Raw genomic sequence first — 24075 nt, 5'->3', positions numbered from 1 at the left:
ACAAACAAGAAAAAAGGTGATTTCAAGTTTTATTTCGAGGGAGATTTTCTTCAAAAATTGTTGTACCCATGTAAAATGCGCACCCCAGATTTTAGGACAATAAATTAGTTACATTTTGCGCATTATACATGGAAAAAGACGGTTGTTTTTTCCCGCTAAAAGGCCGTTTCAAGCTACTTCTAGTCTGCTCCAAGCTTGTAATTTTTGGAACTTGAAACTTGGAATTTAGAAAACAAACTTTATATTTGCCATTTTTCACATAATAATAATAATAATAATAAATTATATTTATAACGCACTTTACATTCGGGGGAATCTCAAAGTGCTACATGGCAGATAAAAAACAAGAAAACAAAACAAGGACAAGTTTAAAACAACTGGACGACAACCAAGATATGAGAGAAATTACGGAAATGCTAAAGTAAAGAGGTGAGTTTTAAGTCCAGTTTTGAAAGAGTCAGTGGATTGGGGTGCTCTTAGGTGGTCGGGGAGGGAGTTCCACAGTGTAGGGGCTGTATGGCAGAAGGCCCGGTCGCCCATGGTGCGCAGCTTGGTTTTCGGAACGTGGAGAAGGTGTGAATTGGATGAGCGGAGGCTTCGGGTGGCAGGTTTTGGGGCAAGGAGTTCTTTGAGGTATGGGGGAGCATGTCCGAGGATACAATGGTGAGTGAGGAGGGCGATCTTATAATCAATTCGGAATTTGATGGGGAGCCAGTGCAGAGAACGGACGATGGGTGTGATGTGATTGCTTTTCCGCACCCTCATCAGGATCCTAGCAGCGCTGTTTTGAATGTACTGAAGCCTCTGGAGGCTCTTGCTAGGGATCCCGATGAGGAGTGCGTTACAATAGTCTAGCCTTGAGGAGACAAAGGCGTGGACAAGTTTCTCAGCATCCGTCAGGGTAAGTGTGGGGCGGAGTTTGGAAATATTTCTGAGGTGGAAGAAGGAGGTTTTGCAGATGTGTTTTATGTGTGACTCAAGGTTGAGTTGAGGGTCCAGTTTCACACCCAGGTTGGTGACAGTGGCTGAGAGGGGAATAGTGAGACCGGCGAATAAGATGCTTGTTATTGGGCAGGTATGGATCTGATGGGGAGTGCCAATTAACATGGCTTGGGTTTTGTCACTGTTAACTTGCAGGAAGCTGAGATTCATCCACGCCTTTATCTCCTCCAGACACAGGGAGAGGATGGATGAGGGAGATGGAGAAGGCTGGGTTATGGAAGGCGGGGGGTCAAGTTTGAGGTATAGCTGGGTGTCGTCCGCATAACAATGATATGAGATGCCGAACTTCCTGATTATATTGCCGAGGGGTAGTATGTAGAGAGTGAAGAGGGTAGGACCGAGTACAGATCCCTGGGGGACACCGGAGGTGACAGTGTGAGTGTCGGATTTTCCCCCCCCAGGGAAACGTACTCGGTCCGGTTCGAGAGGTAGGACTGAAGCCAGGTTAGAGCAGTGCCAGAGAATCCAGTGGAGTGAAGTTGGTTAAGGAGGATATTGTGGTGGACAGTGTCAAATGCAGCGGACAGATCCAACAGGATGAGAAGTGACGGGGAGCCTGCATCGGCAGCCATGAGAAGGTCGTTGGTGACCCTAACAAGTGCTGTTCAGTGCTGTGGCCAGAGCGAAACCCGGATTGAAATTTCTCAGCGATGTTATTGCGGGTGAGATGAGTGTGAAGTTGGGCAGCTACCACTTTTTCCAGAACCTTGGAGAGGAACGGGAGGGAGGTTAGATATTGGTCTGTAGTTGGCAAGGTTGTCCGGGTCAAGTGAGGGTTTTTTGAGCAGGGGGGTAATAATGGCAGTCTTCAATGCAGGGGGTACAGAGCCAGACTGGAGTGAGAGGTTGATGACATTGGTTATTAGGGGACTAATGGCAGAGGTTTGTTGTTTAATGAGGGCTGTGGGGAAAGGGTCCAGGGCACATGTGGAGGGTTTCATCTTTTTGATGATGTCTTCTACCTCCGACTGCAAGATAGGGGAAAAGCAGCGGAGAGGCTGGACTGTCCCGGGTGGAAGGAAGGGGGGAGGAGGTGAAGTGGTGGGGCAAGAAGAGGAGAGGAGCTGGGTGCGGATGTTGTCAACCTTAGCGGTAAAGAAGGTCATCAAGTTATTGGACACTACCTCTGAGGATTCTGTTGGAGTGGTGGGTTGGGGTTTGAGAAAGTGGTTGATGGTTGAAAAGAGCTGTTTTGAATTTCCAGGGGTATTGTTTATGATATTGGAATAGAACTGGGCACGTGCAGTCCCAAGGGCTTTTGAGTAGGCCTTCTGATGTTCTTTGTAGGCCTGTTTGTGCACGGTCAGTCCTGAGGCTTTAAGACGCCGCTCCAGGATGCGTCCAGTTGACTTCATCAGACGCAGCTCACTGGTGTACCAGGGGGCTGAGCGTGAAAAAGTGATTGTTTTGGTTTTTTGGGGGGCGTGGATACTTAGAAGTTTGGCCAAAGAGTTATTGTAATGGTCCACTGCCTTGCTGACTGATGTAAAGGTTGCAGAGGAGGAGGAGAGAAGCTGGAGGTCCTGTGCTATAGTGTCTTGGTTGATGTTTTTGAAATTTCTGAATGAGATTTGCCGCTTGGGTTTGGAGTGGGGGTGTGGGAAAGTAAGTTCCATTTGAATAAGTTTGTGGTCAGACACACCGACCTCATGAACTTGCAGGTTGCTTATGGCCGATGAGGAGATGACAAGGTCAAGTGTATGCCCTTTGTCATGTGTAGGGACATTTACATGTTGGGTGAGGTGTAAACAGTCCAATAGTTGCAACAGGTCAGAGGCAGGGGGGCGGGAGGGGGTGTCGACATGGATGTTAACATTACCTAATATGATTAGATTAGAGGAAGTGGAGGTACAGAGGGTAGTGAGTAGATCGTGTAGTTCTGGAATGAAAGAGGAGTTTGGCAAGGGATTCGAATGAGGAGTGATCAGGTAGAGGGAGGGGGGACAGCTCTAGATCAAGACGGTGGAGTACAGCCAGGCCACCGCCACGGCCAGTGCTGCGAGGTTTAGTTATGTATTTATAACCAGAGGGACAGGCTTCATTGAGGGATTGATAGACATCGGGTGGTTGCCAGGTCTCAGTCAGGCACATTATGTCTAAGCCTTTGTCCAGGATGAGGTCGTGAATAAATGATGATTTACGGGTGAGTGCTTGGATGTTGAGGAGATCCATTTTGATTGTGGCTGTGGGGCTGTGTTTAGGTAGGGGGCGAAGTAGAGAGAAATCCACTCCACGTTTTCGGTGCCACATGCAGTGCAGTCCACTCTGTGTTGGAGTGAAATCCACTCCGTGTTGGTGTCCGTCCCGTGCTGGAGAAATTAACACTCCGTGTTTTCCCGGCAACCCGGTGTCCGTCTTGTGTCGGAGTCCGCTCCGTGTAGGAGTGAAGTCCGCACCATGTTTTCCAGGCCACCTGGAGTACTGCAGTCCCGCATGGTTGCTACAATAAGATCCAAGTGCGCCAGGTATCTGATGACGTGTTGTACATGCGACGGGGTGTCGGGCGGAGGAGGAGCAGATGAATGGTACAGTGTTATGGACGGGTTGGGAGAAAACAAAGTTACGACGGGTACTTCTGTGGATGTAACGTGGTCTGCGGAGAAGTCCGAGTTGTTTGATGACTGAGACACACCCTGGAATGGTGTGATTACTCAGCTCCAGCAAGCGGGGGATGGAGTAAGTTAACATAGTGCCGGTTGGAGAACACTGAACTTGAGTGTTAGCCATTGGCTAGGCTAGCCAGGATGCCTTGGCGGGTGGTGGTGGGGTGGGCGCGCCGTAGTAGGCAGCCGGCTCTGTGGAGGTTCGCCGCGGTCCAGGCGCACTGCACACTAAAACTAGAAGCTAAAAACTAAACTTTAATAATGGCTAAAAAAATAAATAAATAAAAACACTAAAACGAAACTAATTCTGGTGGAGAAGCGGCGAACAATCAGCGCCAGCGTCCTCTCCCCAGATTACTTCCGCCTTGGTCCACACGCAGCCGTCAAATCAATCAGTATGATATCCGGTCTGCGATGGAGATTAAAAAACAAACAATATTTGACAATAACACACCATCAAGGATTGCACCATCGCATCAAACGATGTGTCGTCAATTATGAATTTTACTGACTACTAAGTGTGTTGGGCAGGATGGCTGAATGCGATGCGCGATTGACGTGTCTTGCGCATCCGTTCTGCGCATACTGTCATGGCGGCCTCCGTATGATATCCGGTCTGCGATGGAGATTAAAAAACAAACAATATTTGACAATAACACACCCTCAAGGATTGCACCATCGCATCAAACGATGTCGTAAATTATGAATTTTACTGACTGTGTTGGGCAGGATGGCTGAATGCGATGCGCGATTGACAACAAACAAGAAGAAAGGTGATTTCAAGTTTTATTTCGAGGGAGATTTTCTTCAAAAATTGTTGTACCCATGTATAATGCGCACCCCAGATTTTAGGACAATAAATTAGTTACATTTTGCGCATTATACATGGAAAAAGACGGTTGTTTTTTCCCGCTAAAAGGCCGTTTCAAGCTACTTCTAGTCTGCTCCAAGCTTGTAATTTTTGGAACTTGAAACTTGGCATTTAGAAAACAAACTTTATATTTGCCATTTTTCACATGTCCTGAGTGTTGTTAGTCACCTAAATGTTGAACAGAGGCTGTGATTTACCGAAGTCAAATTCCTTGTTTGGCACGCTCAAACATGGCGAATAAAAAACTCTTGAATCTTGAACTCTTGAATCTTTAGTTTACTTCTTGGAACCCTTTATGTTGAAACCTTAGTTGGATTACAAACAATTTGGATTTGTACCTGTGTGCCACCTGTTTGCCTGCCTGCCATTCCCCCTCCCCCCTTTCCTTGCTTGGCCTACCACCTTTGCCTGCCTGCCATTGCCTCTCTCCCTCGGCCTGCATGCCTGCTTGCCTCCATTTTGGACATTCTACCTCCACCTTCAAAAGGGTATGAGCAACAGCTGTACACAGTGTTTTAAGATAAGCGTGTGACAAGAACTATACAACATCTAACCTTTGAAATTTAAATTGAACTGAAACTGACACTCACAGGAACTTTTCTGCCTCGCACACCAGCTCAGGCTCCTTTCCAGCCAGAGAGGTGACTTTCCATGTCCCAAGAGCCAGCTTCTGCAGCCGGGGATCAGACCGCCAAGGTCCCTGCCTTTGGCCGCTGCCCAGCTCACAATGCACCCGACCCCTTTAGCCCCTCCCACAGGTGGTGAGCCCATGGAAAGGGGGACCCACGTTTCCTTTTCGGGCTGTGCCCGGCCGGGCCCCATGGGCGAAGGCCCGGCGACCAGACGCTCGCCTTCGAGCCCCACCTCCAGGCCTGTCTCCAGTGGGGGGCCCCGGTGATCCATGTCCGGGCGAGGGAAATCTGAGTCCATATATCTTTTTCATCATCAGAGGCTTTTTGAGCCGTGCTTTGTCTGGCCCCTCACCTAGGACCCTTTTGCCATGGGTGACCCTACCAAGGGCATGAAGCCCCAGACAACATGGCTCCTAGGATCATTGGGACACGCAAACCCCTCCACCACGGTAAGGTGACGACTCACGGAGGAGTGAAAGACTCAAATGAGCATTTTTATTGTATTTTTTTAATGCAAATAAAATAAAATTTAAGATGCTTAGCTGTCAGCTACTATTCCGTTGATTTTTACCGATGTAGTATGTTTTTGCCATGGTATTGTTTTGGTACCGGTATTGAGATATGCAGTTATAGTATCGAAGTAAGTAAAAATTTTGGCATTGTGACAACACTGACCCAACATTTTATTAGCTGCGGAAAGACAGTAACTAACATTTGAGGCTAGTTTCACATTTTATGTTTCCTGATATTAAACCAAGATTGACACTCAAGTTTGCTTACTCACTTGGTAATTCCTTAGGATCAAATCTGGATTGAAGTATAGTTGAAAAGGTGTGATGATCTCGAGTTGCTGGAAGAAAAAAAAAAACATGACATCAATGAACTTCAGACTTGATCCCTCACGCCTTCATCAGTCAAGGATAGGCAATTAAAAACAGGTAAACCTTGATTTTACGCGGACTTTGGGGTGCAGATTTTGGGAATCACGTTATCCCTGAAAGCACGTTATTTAGAAAGTCCTGGAAAGGGGGGAAATAATTCAGAACAATGCATACGAGTGTATCGGGAAATTGCAGGAGGGAAACAAGTAATAAGATACACGTGTTTGCATTTGGGGAATGACATCATTGTTCTGGGTGAGAATTAATACGATATGAATATTAAAAATTATAAGAAGTCTTCACCTGCCCCTGCTTACTTCCGGTGGGTTGGTTCCATTGTGCTAATGTACAACCTTTAAGTTATTGCTACGGTCCCTTTAAGAGAGATGGACAATGGGTTGACGGGAGTTTTGAAGCGCCATGTTATTGAGGAACATGGAAGGAGAAAAAGAGTAAACGACACACCGTTGCGTAGACAAAAGTAGAACCTGCCTCTTGTCTTTTCACACTAAAATTTCTGCAATATCTTCCATGTAAAATGTGCCGAAAAAAATTGGGGTCCATGACCGAACCGTCTTAGTGTTATCAATTCTGTCCCTAAACACAGGTCTCTCCTTTACCCCTGTTCTAAGAATCATCTGAGAGCAAGTTGTTAGTGCGGTCTCTTTAAATGCAAATGAGATACCTCACACCCCGCCCCCTCCAGGCCGTAACCAGTGCGGCTCCACTTTGGTCAGACATACTTGGAGTTTTTTTTAGCAGAGGTCGCATTTACTTGTGCCGCAAACTTTTTGATTGATTAAAAGATGTCAACAGCAGAAGACTTGTCCATCCAACCATCCGTACATGTTGGAGCCAGAATCTGACCCAGAATGAGAGGCCAGTGAAGACGACGAACCTGCAGAACCATGACTTCAGATGAACGTATTACAATGGTATGCTATCACTGTTCAGACTCACTGAAGGATATGCGAAGCCGTTTGGCCACACCCATTACCTTGTTTAGCAGTCTCGCTCCAAAGACTGTGACGTAATTGTTCAAAATACGTACCGTATTTTCCAGACTATAAGTCGCTCCGGAGTACAAGTCGCACCAGCCATACAATGCATAATAAAAAAGGAAAAAAACCCACATATAAGTCGCACTGGAGTATAAGTCGCATTTTGGGGGGAACTTTATTTGACAAAATACAACACCAAGAGGGCGGCTCGTGACGCACTGGTTATCACGTCCGCCTCACAGTTCGGTGGCTTCGATTCCACCTCCGGCCCTCCCTGTGTGGATTTTGCATGTTCTCCCCGTGCCCGCGTGGGTTTTCTCCGGGCACTCTGGTTTCCTCCTACGTCCCAAAAACATGCTTGGTAGCATGAGCACTCTAAATTGCCCTTAGGTATGAGTGTGTGCCCTGGGATTGGCTGGCAACCAGTTCAGGGTGTCCCCCGCCTACTGCCCGATAACAGCTGAGATAGGCTCCAGCACGCCAGCGACCCCAGTGGCGACAAAAATGGATGGATGGATGGATGGATGGACAACACCAAGAACAGGCAACAACAGGCTAAATGATATGTTATGCTAACGTTACATAAACACAAACGAGGAACTGAGAACGTGCCTGATGCAGCATTAATAGTTATTCAAATACCTATAACATAAATAACAAGTTTATCAAACCATCTGTGTTACTCCAACTCACTAAATCTATCGAAATCTTTGTCCTCTGTGTAAACGCCGCTGCTGATTCCTGAACGCTGACGTCATCGTCAGTTGCGGTTCCAATTATTCCACAGGCCTATATAACAAATAACTAGAACAAATAACAAATTTATCGAACCGTCCGTGTCACTCCAAATCATTAAATCCATTGACGTATTTGTCCTCTGTGTAAACAACGCCGCTTCTGACTCCGGAAGTAATAATAATAATAATAATTCATTAAATTTGTATAGCGCTTTTCAAACACCCAAAGACGCTTACAGGGAACAAGGCAAAGACATCCTCATGTATCCTCCTGGAGGGGGACGGGGAGGAAACAATCGGGTAAACTTAAGAAGAGGAAACCAGTTATGGGTAGGGGAGGCCATGAGCTTGGGAGAAGAGGTAAGTTTTTAGACGGGACTTAAATATGGGGAGTGTGGGTGAGTCACAGACAGACTGGGGGAGAGAGTTCCAGAGTCGGGGTGATGTGCAGGAAAAGGCTCTGTCACCGAAGGATTTGAGTTTGGATTTTGGGACTGTCAGACGTGAAGTATTGGAGGATCGGAGGGGACGGTTGGGGCAGTAGGGGACAAGGAGGTCGGATAGGTAAGTGGGAGCCACGTGGTGAAGGGCTTTGAAGGTGAGGAGGAGTATCTTGAAGATGATACCAGCTCAGTGGCCTAGTGGTAGAGTGTCCGCCCTGAGACTGGAAGGTTGTGGGTTCAAACCCCGGCCGGGTCATACCAAAGACTATAAAAATGGGACCCATTGCCTCCCTGCTTGGCACTCAGCATTAAGGGTTGGAATTGGGCGGTTAGATCACCAACTGATTCCCGAGCGCGGCACCGCTGCTGCTCACTGCTCCCCTCTCCCCCAGGGGATGGATTAAAATCACACGGGGATGGGTTAAATGCAGAGGACAAATTTCACCACACCCAGGTGTGTGTGACGATCGTTGGGACTTTAATCTTTAATCTTTTTAATGATACGCTCCTTCATGGGGAGCCAGTGAAGAGAGTGGAGAACAGGAGTGATGTGTTCACGGGACCGGGTGTGGGTAAGGAGGCGGGCAGCAGAGTTTTGGACTAGTTGAAGTCTATGGAGTGAGTGAGCAGTGATTCCAGTGAGAAGGGAGTTGCAGTAATCAAGCCGGGATGAGATGAAGGCGTGGATGAGAGATTCAGCGGCAGGGAGAGAAAGGCAGTGCCGGATTTTAGCGATGCGTCGGAGGTGGAAGTAGGAGGTCTTGACAACTGAGCTAACATGAGGTTGAAAGGACAGTGTGGGGTCAAAAATAACGCCAAGATTGCGTGCCAGAGGGGAGGGAGTGATGTTTGAGGAGTCAATGGTGAGTGTGATGGATCCAGTTTTGTTAAGGGAGGATTTAGTGCCTATGAGAAGGAGCTCTGTTTTGTCACTGTTGAGTTTGAGAAAGTTGTGGGTCAGCCATGCTTTTATTGTAGAGATGCAGGTTTCAAAATGAGTGAGGGAATGGTTACGGGTTGGTGTCGTACGTGTGTAGATCTGGGTGTCATCAGCGTAGCAGTGGAAGTCCAGATTGAGTTTGCGGATGACAGTACCAAGGGGAAAGAGGTAACAGATGAATAGGAGGGGGCCAAGAACTGAGCCTTGGGGGACCCCTTGTGTAACTGGGGAGAGGATGGATGTGTGACCGGAGAGAGAGATGAACTGGTTTCTGTTGGTGAGGTAGGAGGTGAGCCAGTCGAGTGCAGTGCCCTCAACACCTAGTTGGCGCAGCCTTTGGAGGAGGATGGAATGGTTCACAGTGTCAAAGGCTGCGCTAAGGTCAAGTAGTAGTAGGATGTTGAGGGCACCAGAGTCTGCAGAAATGAGGAGATCGTTGGTGACTTTGACTAGAGCTGTTTCAGTGCTGTGAAGTGGGCGGAATCCGGACTGGAAGGGTTCATAGAGGTTGTTGGACTGGAGATGGGTGTGGAGTTGGGCGGAGACAATGCGTTCAAGGGTTTTGGAAAGGAATGAAAGGTTGGAGATGCGACGGTAGTTGGAGAGGTTGAGTGGGTCCAAGGTGGGCTTTTTGAGGATGGGGGTGATGGCTGCAAGTTTATAGACAGTGGGAAAGTGGCCGAGGGATAAAGACTGATTAAAAAGGGTGGTGAGGTGGGGGAGGAGGACAGGGAGGCAGGCCTTAGTTAAGGTCGTTGGAAGAGGGTCGAGAGAGCAGGTGGTTGTCTTGGATGAGGTAATGATGTCTAGGATAGTGGAGGAGTTGACAAGGGAGAAGGCAGTGAGAGAGGGGAAGGGCGGGAGGTCAGGGAGGGGGGGCAGGAGGGCAGGGGAAGTGGGGGAGGAGGAGTTATTGATGGTGTCGGTCAGAGAACTGTTGATTTGGGCGATTTTGTTGTTGAAGTTGACAAGGAAGGAGTTACAGAGGGCGGGTGAGGAGGGTGGCTTGGTGACCGGTGGCTGGAGCAATTTGTTGACGGTGGAGAACAGTATGCGGGGGTTTCGGTTGGTGTTATTAATGAGAGATGAGAAGTAAGCAGATTTGGCAGCAAGAAGAGCATCACGATAGGAGGAGATGTGTTGTTTAAAGGTTTCAGCATGGACGGTGAGGCGGGTTCTTTTGTAGAGGCGTTCGAGTTGACGGCCAGTTTGTTTCATGGTGCGGAGTTCCGGTGTGTACCAAGGGGCAGAGTTAGTGAATGTAACAGAGGAAGTTTTCCAGGGGGCTAGGGAATCAAGGGAGTCAGAAAGAATGTTGTTGAGCGTGGTGGCAAGGTCATCAGGGGAGGAAGAAGTGGGGTCGGAAGGAAGAGCAGAGGATAAGAGCTGGCAAAGCGTGATTGGGTTTACAGTCTTCAAAGTCAAAAAAAAAGTCAAAGTCAGCTTTATTGTCAATCCCTTCATATGTCAAGACACACAAAGAAACCGAAATTCCGTTTTCTCCATCCCACGGTGACGAGACATACAAGTAGGCGACACAAACAAAAACAAGAAGGCACAAACCATAAATAATAAATAATAAACAAAGTAAAACGAGCGATGAATAAATAACAGACCAATAACCCATTAAATAAGAGGGGCAAAACCGAGCCAGTGCGCATACAGCAAGAACAGGACGCTACGCTGAAAGGGGGAGCGAGTTCAGGATCCTAACAGCCTGGAGTACGAAGCTGTTGGAAAGTCTGGTGGTGCGGGAGCGCAGGCTCCTGTACCGCCTCCCAGAGGGCAGAAGTACAAACAAAGAGTGAGCGGGGTGACTCACATCACTCACAATCTTGGTCGGTTGATGTTGCGGTAGGAGATGGTGCGTTTTGTGGATTTATGAGGCGAGGGTAGAGGGGCAGAGAAGAGGATGCAGAGATGATCTGACAGTGGAAAGGTGAGAGGACGGGGGTTGGATGTGAGTGGAAAGGAGGAGCATACTATATCCATACATACATCCAGGGTGTGGCCTTTGGTGTGGGTGGGGAAGTTGATGTGCTGGGTGAGATGAAAGCAGTCCAGAAGGGAGATGAAGTCAGACGTCAGTGGAGCAGTTGGCTGGTCGATATGGATGTTGAAGTCACCGATTAATAGGAGGCGATAGGAGACTGAGGATACGATGGTGAGAAGTTCAGAGAGTTCAGAGAGAAAAGACGGATGAGACTTGGGGGGGCGGTAGATAAGAACAGCAGTAGTAGAGTTGGGGAGGGAAAAGGCGAGATATTCAAAGGATGAAATAGATGGGAGGTTGAGGTCCAATTCAGTGATGGATAGGGACCGCTTATGGAGGACAGCAATACCACCTCCTCGCCCAGAGAGGCGGGGTTTGGCGATGTAGCTGTAATTAGACGGAGTGGCTTGGTTGAGAGAAAAATAGTCCAGGGGCTGTTGCCATGTTTCACAGAGAAGGAGCAGATCCAAATTATTGTCCAATATTAGTTCGAAAATAACTAGTGATTTGTTGGAGAGGGAGCGACAGTTCAGCAGTGCGACGGAGATGGATGAAGGAGCGGGGGTGGGGGAGTGGAGATTGTTGAAGTTGACAGTACGGAAGGTGGGGGTGACGGGGGGGCGAGAGTTAGTCCAGAAAGAGGGGATGGGTGAGCCATCAGGGAAATGGCGTTTAAAAGATAGTCCGGAGCTACGGTGGATGTAGCGGCGACGGCGGAGGATCCCAGCCTTGCTGGCAGCTGAGGCAGCAGCAGCAGGGAGACGGTGATTATTGTTGAAATGATGAAGATCAGCAGCAGTGTAGACAAATGGACGAGAAGTTAGTGGAATGGAAGCCGGGAGTAGCAGAAGTGATAGTTCATGCAGGAGATGCGACGTCACAGCAGCAGGGAATAATCCAGAAAAAATGGTAGAAATGGCTAGTAGCTGGTTAACTAGAAGTTGGTAGGCAGTGAAATGCTTGGAAGCAGCAGTGGACCGAGTCGTGATGTTGGTGGAGTGGGCGGTGGTGTTTGTCAATCCCGACTGTACCCGTGCAAACGGCACGCCCCAGTGTGTCATGGCGGCACACAGCCGAGCCACGACCGGCGAGCTCGCAGCGAGCAGGTGCTCCCCCCGAGGACGCCGGCCAAGTGGCCAGCAAGTTGGGTTGGAGCCGTTTGCCGAGCCAAGAGCAAGCAGCTACAGGCTCAGAGCCGGGAGGTAGGAGGGTCCGGTTGTGGGTTGGCTAGCTGGCTAGCGTAGCTCGTAGTCAGAGGGAGCGGGATCAGAGAGGTGCGAGCAGAGCTCCAGAGATACGCGGTGGGCAGGAGAAAAGGCGAGAAAAATAAAACAAAAAAACGGGCACACTTAAAACGGGAAACACAAAACAGACAGGGGACAAACAAATAGCGGACACGGTTCGGGGTAGAAGCGGCAGTCAACAGTCCAGACGCCAGCGTTGCTCTAACCCGGAAGACAAGAAAAGGGGGCGGGGTCGAGTACATGCGGCGTTGACATCAGAGTCATCGTCAGTTGCGGTTCCAATTATTCCACAGGCCTATATAACTATATATAACTATATATCAACTATATATCAAATAACTATAACATAAATAACTACCGTTTTTTTCCGTGTATAATGCGCCCCAATGTATAATACGCACCCTAAAAATGGCATGTTGATGCTGGAAAAAAGCCTGTACCCATGTATAATACGCACCCAATTTTATTTTTATTTTTAAATTTTATTTTTTAAATTTTTTTTTTTTTTTAAGTCCCAATGATCGTCACACACGCAGGGAGGCAATGGGTCCCATTTTTATAGTCTTTGGTATGGTCTTAACTAGGCTGGATGTATATTTTTTTGTTGGCGTTGATTTCTCCGACTGCCCGTAAAGGCACCACCGCGATCAGATGAAAAGAGAGGAAAGTGACGTGCGGACATGTGAAAAAGGCGGCTCTGTATGGGAGAGACGTTGAAGAGGAATAAAAACACCCTTGGAAACCAAAACTTGCCCCTCGTCGTGACTCGGAGCCGCAACAAATGTTTCGGATTTGTGTAGGGTACATTGTGACAGCAAACGAGCAGGTGATCGAGCAAGCGTCTGATACGAGAGCATTGCGTTCGTATGGAGCGTGTTTGAAGTGAACAGCAGAGACGAAAGGAACAAGGCAAAGTGTTGTGAAATAAAATATTACCTGTAATACGCATTTTGTTATTTGCTGATTGTATTAAACTATCACATTCATTGTCAGTCAAGAAGAGAAGAGGACTATTATCCCTTCTTTGACGAAATGACCAGAGCACAGTACAAACACACTATTGTTCTTGTAACGTGTTTTGTATTTAAGTCCTGTATGCCCCTCGCTCACCGTCGGATCATTGCATGTGTTACTGTCATGATGTCTGTTTGGTGTCTGTTCCTGTCTTTGGTAATGTCACCCTGTCTTTTTGTTCCACGTCTTTGTCGGTCAGTCCTGTTGTTGGTTTTGTTGTACCATGATTTTCTTAAAAAAAAAAATTTAAAAAAATTTAAAAAAAATTAAAATTAAAAAAAAATTGTACCCATGTATAATGCGCACCCCAGATTTTAGGACAATAAATTAGTTAAATTTTGCGTATTATACACGGAAAAAACTGTAATTTATTGAACCATCCATGTCACTCCAAATGATTAAATCCATCAAAATCTTCGTCCTCTGTGTCACTCATAAACAACTCCTCTGACTCCGTAAATCAGTGGACGCGGCACTGACGTCAGAGTCATCGTCAGTTGCGGTTCCAATTCTTCCACAGGCCTATATAACTATATAAACTATATTTCAAATAACTATAACATAAATAACAAGTTTATCGAACCATCAGTGTCACTCCAAATGATTAAATTCATGGAAATCTTCATCCTCTGTGTCAAGTTATATGGAGGATAGGATGGTACAAGATGTTGCGTGAATGTGTATTGGATTTGGCCCAGACGAATTGGCTCAGATGAAATTCCAAATTTCACCAGAAGATGGTGACAAAGCTTGACATGGAAGACCTGAAGGAGGGGGCCTGAGTAAGGGTTACTTAAAAGTTAGTTCTTCAAAATTAACTATTGTTAAACTGGTAAAGGGGAGTTTGTTGGTTGAGCCAGTCAACCTCCATTCACGTTCCAAATTTCACCAGAAGATGGTGCCAAAGTCAGATTGACCTAACGTAGTAAATTAATAGTTTAAAAAGTCATCGAGTAGATGAAGACTTGTTCTGAAACACAGCAACACACAATTTTGGATTGTTATAAAATATTATATTAAATATTGAATAATATTTTATATTATTTTGTTTTGCTATAATATATTTTGAAACCGTTTGAGTATTTTAATTTGCTAACTAGAGAAGCCCGTGCTCATTGTTAGGTGATGAGAATGAGACATGATAATCACAGTTAGAGTAAGCTGCAATATACTTTATTTTATTCTGCTTTGCCATATTATATAGTTAGTAGCAACTTGAGCAGCATCATAGCACTGATGTTTCATTTACACATGAATGTATTAAGACAGGGGTCACCAACACGGTGCCCGCGGGCACCAGGTCGCCCGTGAGGACCGCATGAGTCGCCCGCAGGACTGTTCTAAAATTAGCTCAAATAGCAGCACTGGTCAGTAAGCTGCATCTATTTATTTTACAGTCAAACCTCGGTTTACGAGCGTCCTGGTTCTCAAACAAATCGGAATTGGAACAAAAAATTCAAGATTTTTTTGCTTCGGTTGTCGAACAAAATTCGGAGGTCGAACCTTGCGAGATGAGCCGGGAGGACCCGAGAAAACCCGACCGTGCGACCCGGATGCCGACTGACTCCGTTGTTATTGTATTTTCGTTACTTTGAGGCTTGTATTAACCCCTAATCATGCCTCCAAAAAAAGCAAGTGGAAGTCCGAAGCAGTAAAGCCATCCAAAACACAAATACGCTCTTAAAGCAATGCGACAGTGAGCGCCCGGCGCGCTGCGGTTGCGCGATCGGACCAAATTAAGCTCCCTGCGCACTGAGGTCCACTTAAATTTTGGAAAGTACATCAGGACTTTAAAAATATTTTCTAAATTTCAGCGACGGCTCTGTCACAATAATGCGACCAGCGCGGTGCAGTTGCACGGTCGGCGACGCGCTACAACAGTAGCGCGTTCGGTGGTGCGCTGCAGTTGCGCGATCAGACAAAATTAAGCTCCCTGCTCATTTAGGTCCACTTAAATTTTGGAAAGTACATCAGGACTTTAAAAATATTTTCTAAATTTCAGCGACGGCCCTGTCACAATAATGCGACCAGCGCGGTGCAGTTGCGCGGTGGGCGACGCGCTACGGTTGCGTGTTCAGCGGTGCGCTGCAGTTGCGCGATCCGACAAATATGCCCAAATGAAAAAAAAGCTTATAAAAGGCGTTTTTTTTTTTTATCTTGAAACGGATTAAAAATGTTTCCATTATTTGTAATGGGAAAAATAGATTCGGAATTCGACCGATTCGCTTCTCAAACCACCTTCTGGAACGGATTGTGGTCAAAAACCAAGGTTTGACTGTATTTTTGCGATTCTTGTTAAAATCACACTTACATGTGAACTGGAAATGACAATAATAACACACAGTGAAAGCCAAATTTAGCCAATTGGCTATTTCAGAAGTGTGTGTCAAACTGGTAGCCCTTTGCCTTAATCAGTACCCAGGAAGTAGCTCTCAGTTTAAGAAAGGTTGGTGACCCCTGTATTAAGATTTGAGTAAGGACAAGGGCTTGACAGATACTGTTGGTGGAAGACTGCGATCCCACGCTTGAGCTTGACCTAGAGGTCACCAGCTTGTCAAAATACGTTTTGAAGCTGCTTGAGTGTTTTAATCTGCTAACTAGGACAATCCACAATCATAGTTATGATTATGTGTTAAGTTGACTATTGTGAAAGTATGTGTTATTATTGTCACGATGTTTAATCAATATCAAACATGTATGTAACATTGATGTGCCATTTACACATGAATGTATCGAGAGGGACGAGGGAGGGGGTAGTGCTGATTGATGGAACACAAGTAAAGAGAGGGCCGATTGCAAATGTCACGCTGACACAAGTTGACGGATATCGCATGCTAAATTGAGCATCGGAAAATTTGGAAGTCGGAAACAGGATGAAGCATCCCTGAAAAAATGGTTACATCCCTGAGAACATGGTCACCTCATCTGGTTGAATCCGGTTGAGATCGGCCGAGATGCAGGTGCAGTCTATTCTAGAAGCATTTGGGTCATCTGAGGACAATAGATGACATCATGGAAAAAAACTGGTACGTGACCAAGCTGGCATAGGACCCACGGGCTGAACTGGTATAAAAGGTTCGTTCTGACAAAGAGCGGCGCTCTCTCTCGCCCGGTGGGCTCTCCCCGTCAGGGGTTTGCCCCTGCAGGCCCGTGGGTCGAGAACGATTAGACAAAGATAGATTTCATTCTTTCTGAGATTCACCCAAGGTCCGTTAAAATGGATTTCTAGAGTCTTCGAATTGTACTTAGTCAAATTTTAAGATTAAAGACAGGCTACGAGATGCAGACCTCGGTGCAGGAGAGAGGAGCCATTTTTAGGGCGTCGTCATCTCCCTTCTTTAGGCCAGCCTGTTCTTTTAAACAGAATTCGGATTTTTGGTAACAAGGAGAACTGATCACTCGACTTTTCCACCAAACAGCATTTTAGACCTCTAGCCTCTTACCCTTTTAGATTAGATTAGATTAGATAATCCTTTATTATTCCCTCAATGGGGAAACTCCTGTTAGCAGCAGTACACTTAACATATACACACACACACACACACACACACACACACACACACACACACACACACACACACACACACACACACACACACACACACACACACACACACACACACACACACACACACACACACACACACACACACACACACACACACACACACACACACACACACACACACACACACACACACACACACACACACACACACACACACACACACACACACGCATGCGGGGAAGGGGGTAAAAGATTTAAAAAAGTAAAAGATATATATAATTAAATTATTGCATGTTATTATTGTCCGTTAGCTACAATGATCGGCCTGGTTGTACAGTCTGATGGCAGCAGGGAGGAAGGACCTGCGATGCCTCTCGGTGGTGCATCGTGGGTGACGAAGCCGGTCACTGATGGAGCTCTCCAGGGCTCTGACAGTCTCATGAAGAGGGTGGGAGACATTGTCCATGATGGACGACAGCTTAGCCACCATCCTCCTCTCCCCCACCACCTCCACCCGGTCCAGACTGCAGCCCAGGACAGAGCCGGCTTTCTTCACCACCTTGTCCAGTCTCTTCTTCTCCGCTGCAGTGATGCCGCTGCTCCAGCAGACCACCCCATAAAAAATGGCGGACGCCACCACAGAGTCGTAGAAGGTCCTCAGGAGGCCGTCCCTCACTCCGAAGGACCTCAGTCTGCGCAGCAGGTGGAGTCTGCTTTGGCCCTTCTTGTATAGGGCCTGAGTGTTAACAGTCCAGTCCAGTTTATTGTTCAGGTGAACACCCAAGTACTTGTAAGAGTCCACAATCTCTATGTCCGTTCCCTGGATGTTCACCGGCGAGGGGGGGCCTTTGCGCCGGCGGTTGCAGGGGGGGTGGTTGGTGGGTTCGGTGGAGTTGAGAGTGGGCTGTGGGGTTTAGGAGGGGGAGTAGCAGGGGGCGGGGTTGAGGTGAGAGTCCTCGGAGCAGAAGGGGCTCCAGTCGGGGGAAGTTGCAGCAGGGCTGGGTGGGTGGGGGAAGGAGTGGATGGTTGTTCAAACCGGTTGAAGAACCGGTTCAGGTCATTCACCCACTCCTGATCCCTGTCCAGCGCAGGTCTGGAGTTGCTACGTCCTGAGATGGTGTTCAGGCTCCTCCAGACCCTGCTGACGTCGTCCCGCTGCAGTTGGTCTTCCATCCTCCTCCTGTAGTTGCTCTTCCCCTCCCTGAGCCTCTTCTTCAGGTCCCTCTGCACCGTCTTCAGCAGGTCCCTGTCTCCTGATTTTTTTACTATATTTTTGAATTTTCAATCGAGAGAACTTCAAGACCGAATAATTTTTGCTCTATCTTCCATGTCACTCCAAATTATTAAATCCATGGAAATCTTCTTCTTCTGTGTCACTATTAAACAACTCCATTCAGACTCATCGTCAGTTCCAGTTCTAACTCAAAGTCAAAGTCAAAGTCAGCTTTATTGTCAATCCCTTCATATGTCAAGACACACAAAGAAACCGAAATTCCGTTTCCTCCATCTTAATGGACGGTGACGGTAACTATTCCACAGGACAAGAGCGCTCTCATGCGGTTTAGTCTGAAAATAACATCTGAAGTGATAATAATACTAGTAAGTAAGTAATGTGTTCATGATCAAGTAATAATTAGTTAATTTCACATATAAGTCGCTCCTGAGTATATAAGTCGCACCACCGGCCAAACTAAAAAAACTGCGACTTATTGTCCGGAAAATACGATAATAGGGAATACCGTTTTTTTCCATGTATAATGCGCCCCCATGTATAATACGCACCCTAAAAATGGCATGTCGATGCTGGAAAAAAGCCTGTACCCATGTATAATACGCACCCAATTTTATTTTTATTTTTTAAATTTTTTTTTTAAAGTCCCAATGATCGTCACACACGCGTCTGGGTGTGGTGAAATTTGTCCTGTGCATTTGACCCATCCCCGTGTGATTTTGATCCATCCCCTGGGGGAGAGGGGAGCAGTGAGCAGCAGCGGCGCCGCGCTCGGGAATCATTTGGTGATCTAACCCCCCAATTCCAACCCTTAATGCTGAGTGCCAAGCAGGGAGGCAATGGGTCCCATTTTTATAGTCTTTGGTATGACCCGGCCGGGTTACTTAAGTCCGTAAACATAAAATTATTTCAGAAAAAAGATCATCTTTGGGAACAACCGGATGTTATTCTGCCGGTCAGTATCACTGCGCATGCAATAGCAAACTCGATAGCGAAGAAATATGTGAGACTCTCAACGGGATCACCAATATTTGAGTGATGTTCCAGTTATTTATCACAATTATTTACTATTATAATAATAATATATATAATATATATAATTATTTATTTATTATTCACAATTGTCATGGTGATCTTTCTGGTGATTTCTTAACTAGGCTGGATGTATTTTTTTTGTTGGCGTTGATTTCTCCGACTGCCCAGAAAGGCACCACCGCGATCAGTTAGGTTAAAATGAAAAGAGAGGAAAGTGACGTTGTAAAGAACCATCCGTGACAAGATTTTCTTCAAAAATTGTTGTACCATGATTTTCTTCACAAAAAAAAAAAAAAAAAAGGAAAAAAAAAAAAAAGAAAAATTAAAAAAGAAATTTACCCATGTATAATGCGCACCCCAGATTTTAGGACAATAAATTAGTTAAATTTTGCGCATTATATATGGAAAAAAACGGTAGATAAAATTGAACAGATTAAATAATATCCCCCAAACAGATTGCAAAAGTATCTTTGAAGCATTTGAAGGGATTAGATTAAACTTTTCTTCAATCCTGGAGACTCGAAGTGCACATTAAAATGTATGTAAAAGGTAAAAAAAATTGATTTTGCATGATATGTTAACATTTATATCAGTGTTTTTTTTCCCCCAACAAACCGTAACTCAAATATGTGTATGAAATACTCACATCGTATATAACCGTAGTGTATTGGGCATTGTTAGTGAAAGTCCATTTTGATGTGCACTTTGGCTCAAAGTTAATTAAGGAGTCGACTTTATGCATGATTGACATCTGTTGTAAGCACACAGTTGGCCGTAATGATTGACTATGGAGGGTTTTGATGAAATATACTGATCATGGCCATTTTCATAAATATCGGCCAATGATGATCAGTCACCGATCGAACTTGCCATGAATCTGCATGACTGGACTGACTTTTCCCTGACGGCGACAGCTGGAATCGGGACCCAGTTAATATGGAATCTAGTTGACATGTCACAAACCTGGCAGTCCGCGGCTTGGCACAAACGTTTGAACTGACAAATCAAATTTGTTTACTTGGTGTGACGTATCCTTTTTGTCCAAAATCACAAAACACACGCGCGAAAGAGATGGTAGTATGTTACTTAGCATTAAACTCAATTTTGAATAACTACACAGAGTCATTAAAACCCCAGCAGCCGACGACAGTGGAAGCATTTACAAAATACGTGCGCAAGAAAGATGGTAGTTTGTTACTCAGCATTAAACTCAGTTTTGAATAACTACAAACACTCAGTCAGTAACACGCAGCCTACATGTCACAAGTCTGGCAGTCTGTGGCTTGGCACAAACATTTAAACTGACAAACCAAATTTGTTTACTTGGTGTGACGTATTCTTTGTGTGCAACATCACAAAATACACGCGCGAGAGAGATGGTAGTTTGTTACTCAGCATTAAACTCAATTTTGAATAACGACACAGAGTCATTAAAACCCCAGCAGCCGACGACAGTGGAAGCATTTACAGTAATCCCTCATTTATCGCGGATAATTGGTTCCAAAACCAAGAAGTAGTGTCACCCTCTCATTTTTATCATACCGTATTGTCCCAAATATAAGACGACCCTGATTATAGGACGACCCCCTCTTTTTCAAGACTCAAGTTTGAAAAAAATACTTTTTGAACACCAAATTAATCTTTTATACAGAAAATGATTATATCTGAAACAAATGATTATAACAATATATTCGAAAGAAAAAGCATGTTTTTTGCCTCATTCAAATCATGCAAAACCTGTCTATCACATTTCAATATATGAACATTTAAATATGTAAACTAAAGTGCAATCACATTTGTAAATGAATGGCTTCTGGTTTTTGAAATGTAAATAAACCAATCTACTGTGACAAATAACAACATTTCAATAACTGCATTAACCATTAAAGTGAAGTGACTATAACTGTAGTCTTGAAACAAATCTGAATAAGGAAAAACATTGCAATAAAATAATGCAAACTGCTACCACTATTGTTGGGGAGCCTGAGGACTGTATAGGGCAGGGGTGGCCAACCAGTCAGAGACTAAGAGCCAGATTTTTTTACTGTGTACCGCAAAGAGCCACATCCCATCCCCCCCGAAGCGAAGACGCAGCGTTTGACGTCCCATTACCACCCACCGCCCACCGCCACGCCCCCCCCCGAAGCGAAGCGAACGTAAAGGAGCCGCATGAAACCCGGCAGGAGCCGCATGAAACCCGGCAAAGAGCCGCATGCCTCGGATGGTTATGCTTTTTTCGCCCCCGGGTGTCGGTCAGAACACAGGAGGGAAGACGTGGTTCAGTTTTGATTGCTTTACTGAATTATTGGCAAAAAAGTAACAGGCACTGTCGCTCATAGGGGGATATACCGTAATTTTCCATGTATAATACGCAGCCTAAAAATGGCATGTCGATGCTGGAAAAAAGCCTGTACCCATGTATACTACGCACCCAAATTTTGACTCCTACTTAGGTCCGTAAACGTAAAATTATTTCAGAAAAAAGATCATCTTTGGGAACAACCGGATGTTATTCTGCCGGTCAGTATCACTGCGCATGCGCTAGCAAACTCGATAGCGAAGAAATATGTGAGACTCTCAACGGGATCACCAATATTTGAGTGATGTTCCAGTTATTTATTATCTTTCTGTGTGTTCACAATTGTCATGGTGATCTTTCTGGTGATTTCTTAACTAGGCTGGATGTATTTTTTTTGTTGGCGTTGATTTCTCCGACTGCCCAGAAAGGCACCACCGCGATCAGTTAGGTTAAAATGAAAAGAGAGGAAAGTGACGTGCGGACATGTGAAAAAGGCGGCTCTGTATGGGAGAGAAGTTGAAGAGGAATAAAAACACCCTTGGAAACCAAAACTTGCCCCTCGTCATGACTCGGAGCCGCAACAAATGTTTCGGATTTGTGTAGGGTACATAGTGACAGCAAACGAGCAGGTGATCGAGCAAGCGTCTGATACGAGAGCATTGTGTTCGTATGGAGCGTGTTTGAAGTGAACAGCAGAGAAGAAAGGAACAAGGCAAAGTGTTGTGAAATAAAATCTTACCTGTAATATGCATTTTGTTATTTGCTGATTGAAACTGCTAATTAAACTGTGAATTGAAACTAATAGGTAGAGAACTGAAGTCTCGCTCTTTATATAGCTGACGTGTCTTGCGCATCCGTTCTGCGCATACTGTCATGGCGGCCTCCGTATGATATCCGGTCTGCGATGGAGATTAAAAAACGAACAGTATTTGACAATAACACACCATCAAGGATTGCACCAACGCATCAAACGATGTGTCGTCAATTATGAATTTTACTGACTAAGTGTGTTGGGCAGGATGGCTGAATGCGATGCGCGATTGACAACAAACAAGAAGAAAGGTGATTTCAAGTTTTATTTCGAGGGAGATTTTCTTCAAAAATTGTTGTACCCATGTATAATGCGCACCCCAGATTTTAGGACAATAAATTAGTTACATTTTGCGCATTATACATGGAAAAAGACGGTAGGCAAACTGGCAAAAGGGTATAGAGGCTTTGCAGTCACGTGGTTTTATCACGTGATTTTGTGTTATGCCGCCATCTTGGCGGTCAACTCGTCGGCTCGTTCCTACGTGTTTGTATGGATTGTCTGATTTCTGCGCTACGTTTTCACCGATTTCTAACGAATTATGGCTGATTTGCTATCCAACGAAGTTAGGCATTTGGATGAAGACTCCAAGAAACGTTACAGAGAGAAGTTGAACCTTGTTGGCACAACGGATCCGTACCTTTTACCGAGAAGCATGCTAAAATCGCCCGAGCATTTTGCAACAGCCGACCTGCCTGAACGCTCATATCCAGATATTTATAATTACCTCGTCGATTTGTTTTGTAATGGCATTTCATAACTTGACATATTAAAAAACTGAATAGAGTGAAATCATTCAGATACTGTACCTGTCTGTTCAAGTTGCTACCATTTTTATTTTTTGTTTATTTTTGCATGATGCCACATCTGATTGGCTTGAAAACTTAACCAATAAAAATTTTAACCTTGTGCCAATGGCTTGAAAACTTTACCAATGTAGATTTTACCTTGTGCCAAATGAAGTAACAAAAACCCTCTTGTTAAAAAATGCTACATTAAAAAAAAATTGTTTCACAAGGTTCATAATAATTTTTGGGGAAATTTCCTAATGCATTCACTCGAGAATTAATTGTTCAATTCCAATATGAAGTTCAATATTTACATTGATAACGTTTTCAAGCCAATCAGATGAAGCATCATGAAAAAATAAACAAAATAAAAACGGGGGGGTGAACTGAAGAAATCATCCCATTCCCTGCCTTGCTGCTCTTGCTGCCTTTCTAAAAATGCACCCAGCATTTTCAACAATCATATTTGTATCATCCCATATTGTATTATTTCACATTTTGTGAAACAAATCAGGGGTGAATAGTTTGTTTACATACCTGATATGAAGTCCTCATTGCATATCCTTGTGTAAATCGTAGGTTTCCATCGTTCACGACGAATATCCGCGATCCATTTATCACGTTTTTTCATGTTCGCCGGAAATCTATAGAAGCTAAGATTTGGTTTATCGCCTCGTCTATTGCTACATCCAACAGCACAGCAGGTATCCGGCATTTTTAAGCTCATATAACAAGAAAGCGTGTGTGAGTCGTTAACCGGCACTGAAAAGTTGACCGCCAAGATGGCCGCCAAGCTAATGTGGGTAGCTTGATGACGTCAGCTGCAAAGCCTCTATAGGCACAGTTTGGTCGTAAGGATGTGAGAGCAGGTGTGTGTAGTGTACATAGGTAAGTCTTTGGGTGTGTGAATGTGATTCTTGTATGTGTGTGATTATTGTATGAAGCATGTGAAGGGCGTGTGTGTGTGGTGTGGTGTGTTGTGTGTGTGTGTGTGTGTGTGTGTGTGTGTGTGTGTGTGTGTGTGTGTGTGTGTGTGTGTGTG

At 45.3% G+C, this 24075-nt stretch overlaps 1 protein-coding gene across 2 annotated transcripts in view; it reads right to left on the bottom strand.

Moving 5' to 3' along the window:
• derl2 (derlin 2) overlaps positions 1-24075 on the bottom strand; it is a 57518-nt gene that overhangs the window by 30044 nt on the left and 3399 nt on the right. For both annotated transcript variants that reach the window (XM_037265905.1, XM_037265906.1), the window contains one exon: positions 5893-5958. In XM_037265905.1, the coding sequence (XP_037121800.1) occupies positions 5893-5958 (66 nt within the window). The remainder of the gene's footprint in view (positions 1-5892; positions 5959-24075) is intronic.

The sequence above is a fragment of the Syngnathus acus genome, chromosome 12 (assembly GCF_901709675.1).
Source record: "Syngnathus acus chromosome 12, fSynAcu1.2, whole genome shotgun sequence".
Lineage (NCBI taxonomy): Eukaryota > Metazoa > Chordata > Actinopteri > Syngnathiformes > Syngnathidae > Syngnathus > Syngnathus acus.
Note: the sequence above shows the minus strand (reverse complement) of the source record. Positions and strands in the feature narration are given on the sequence as shown.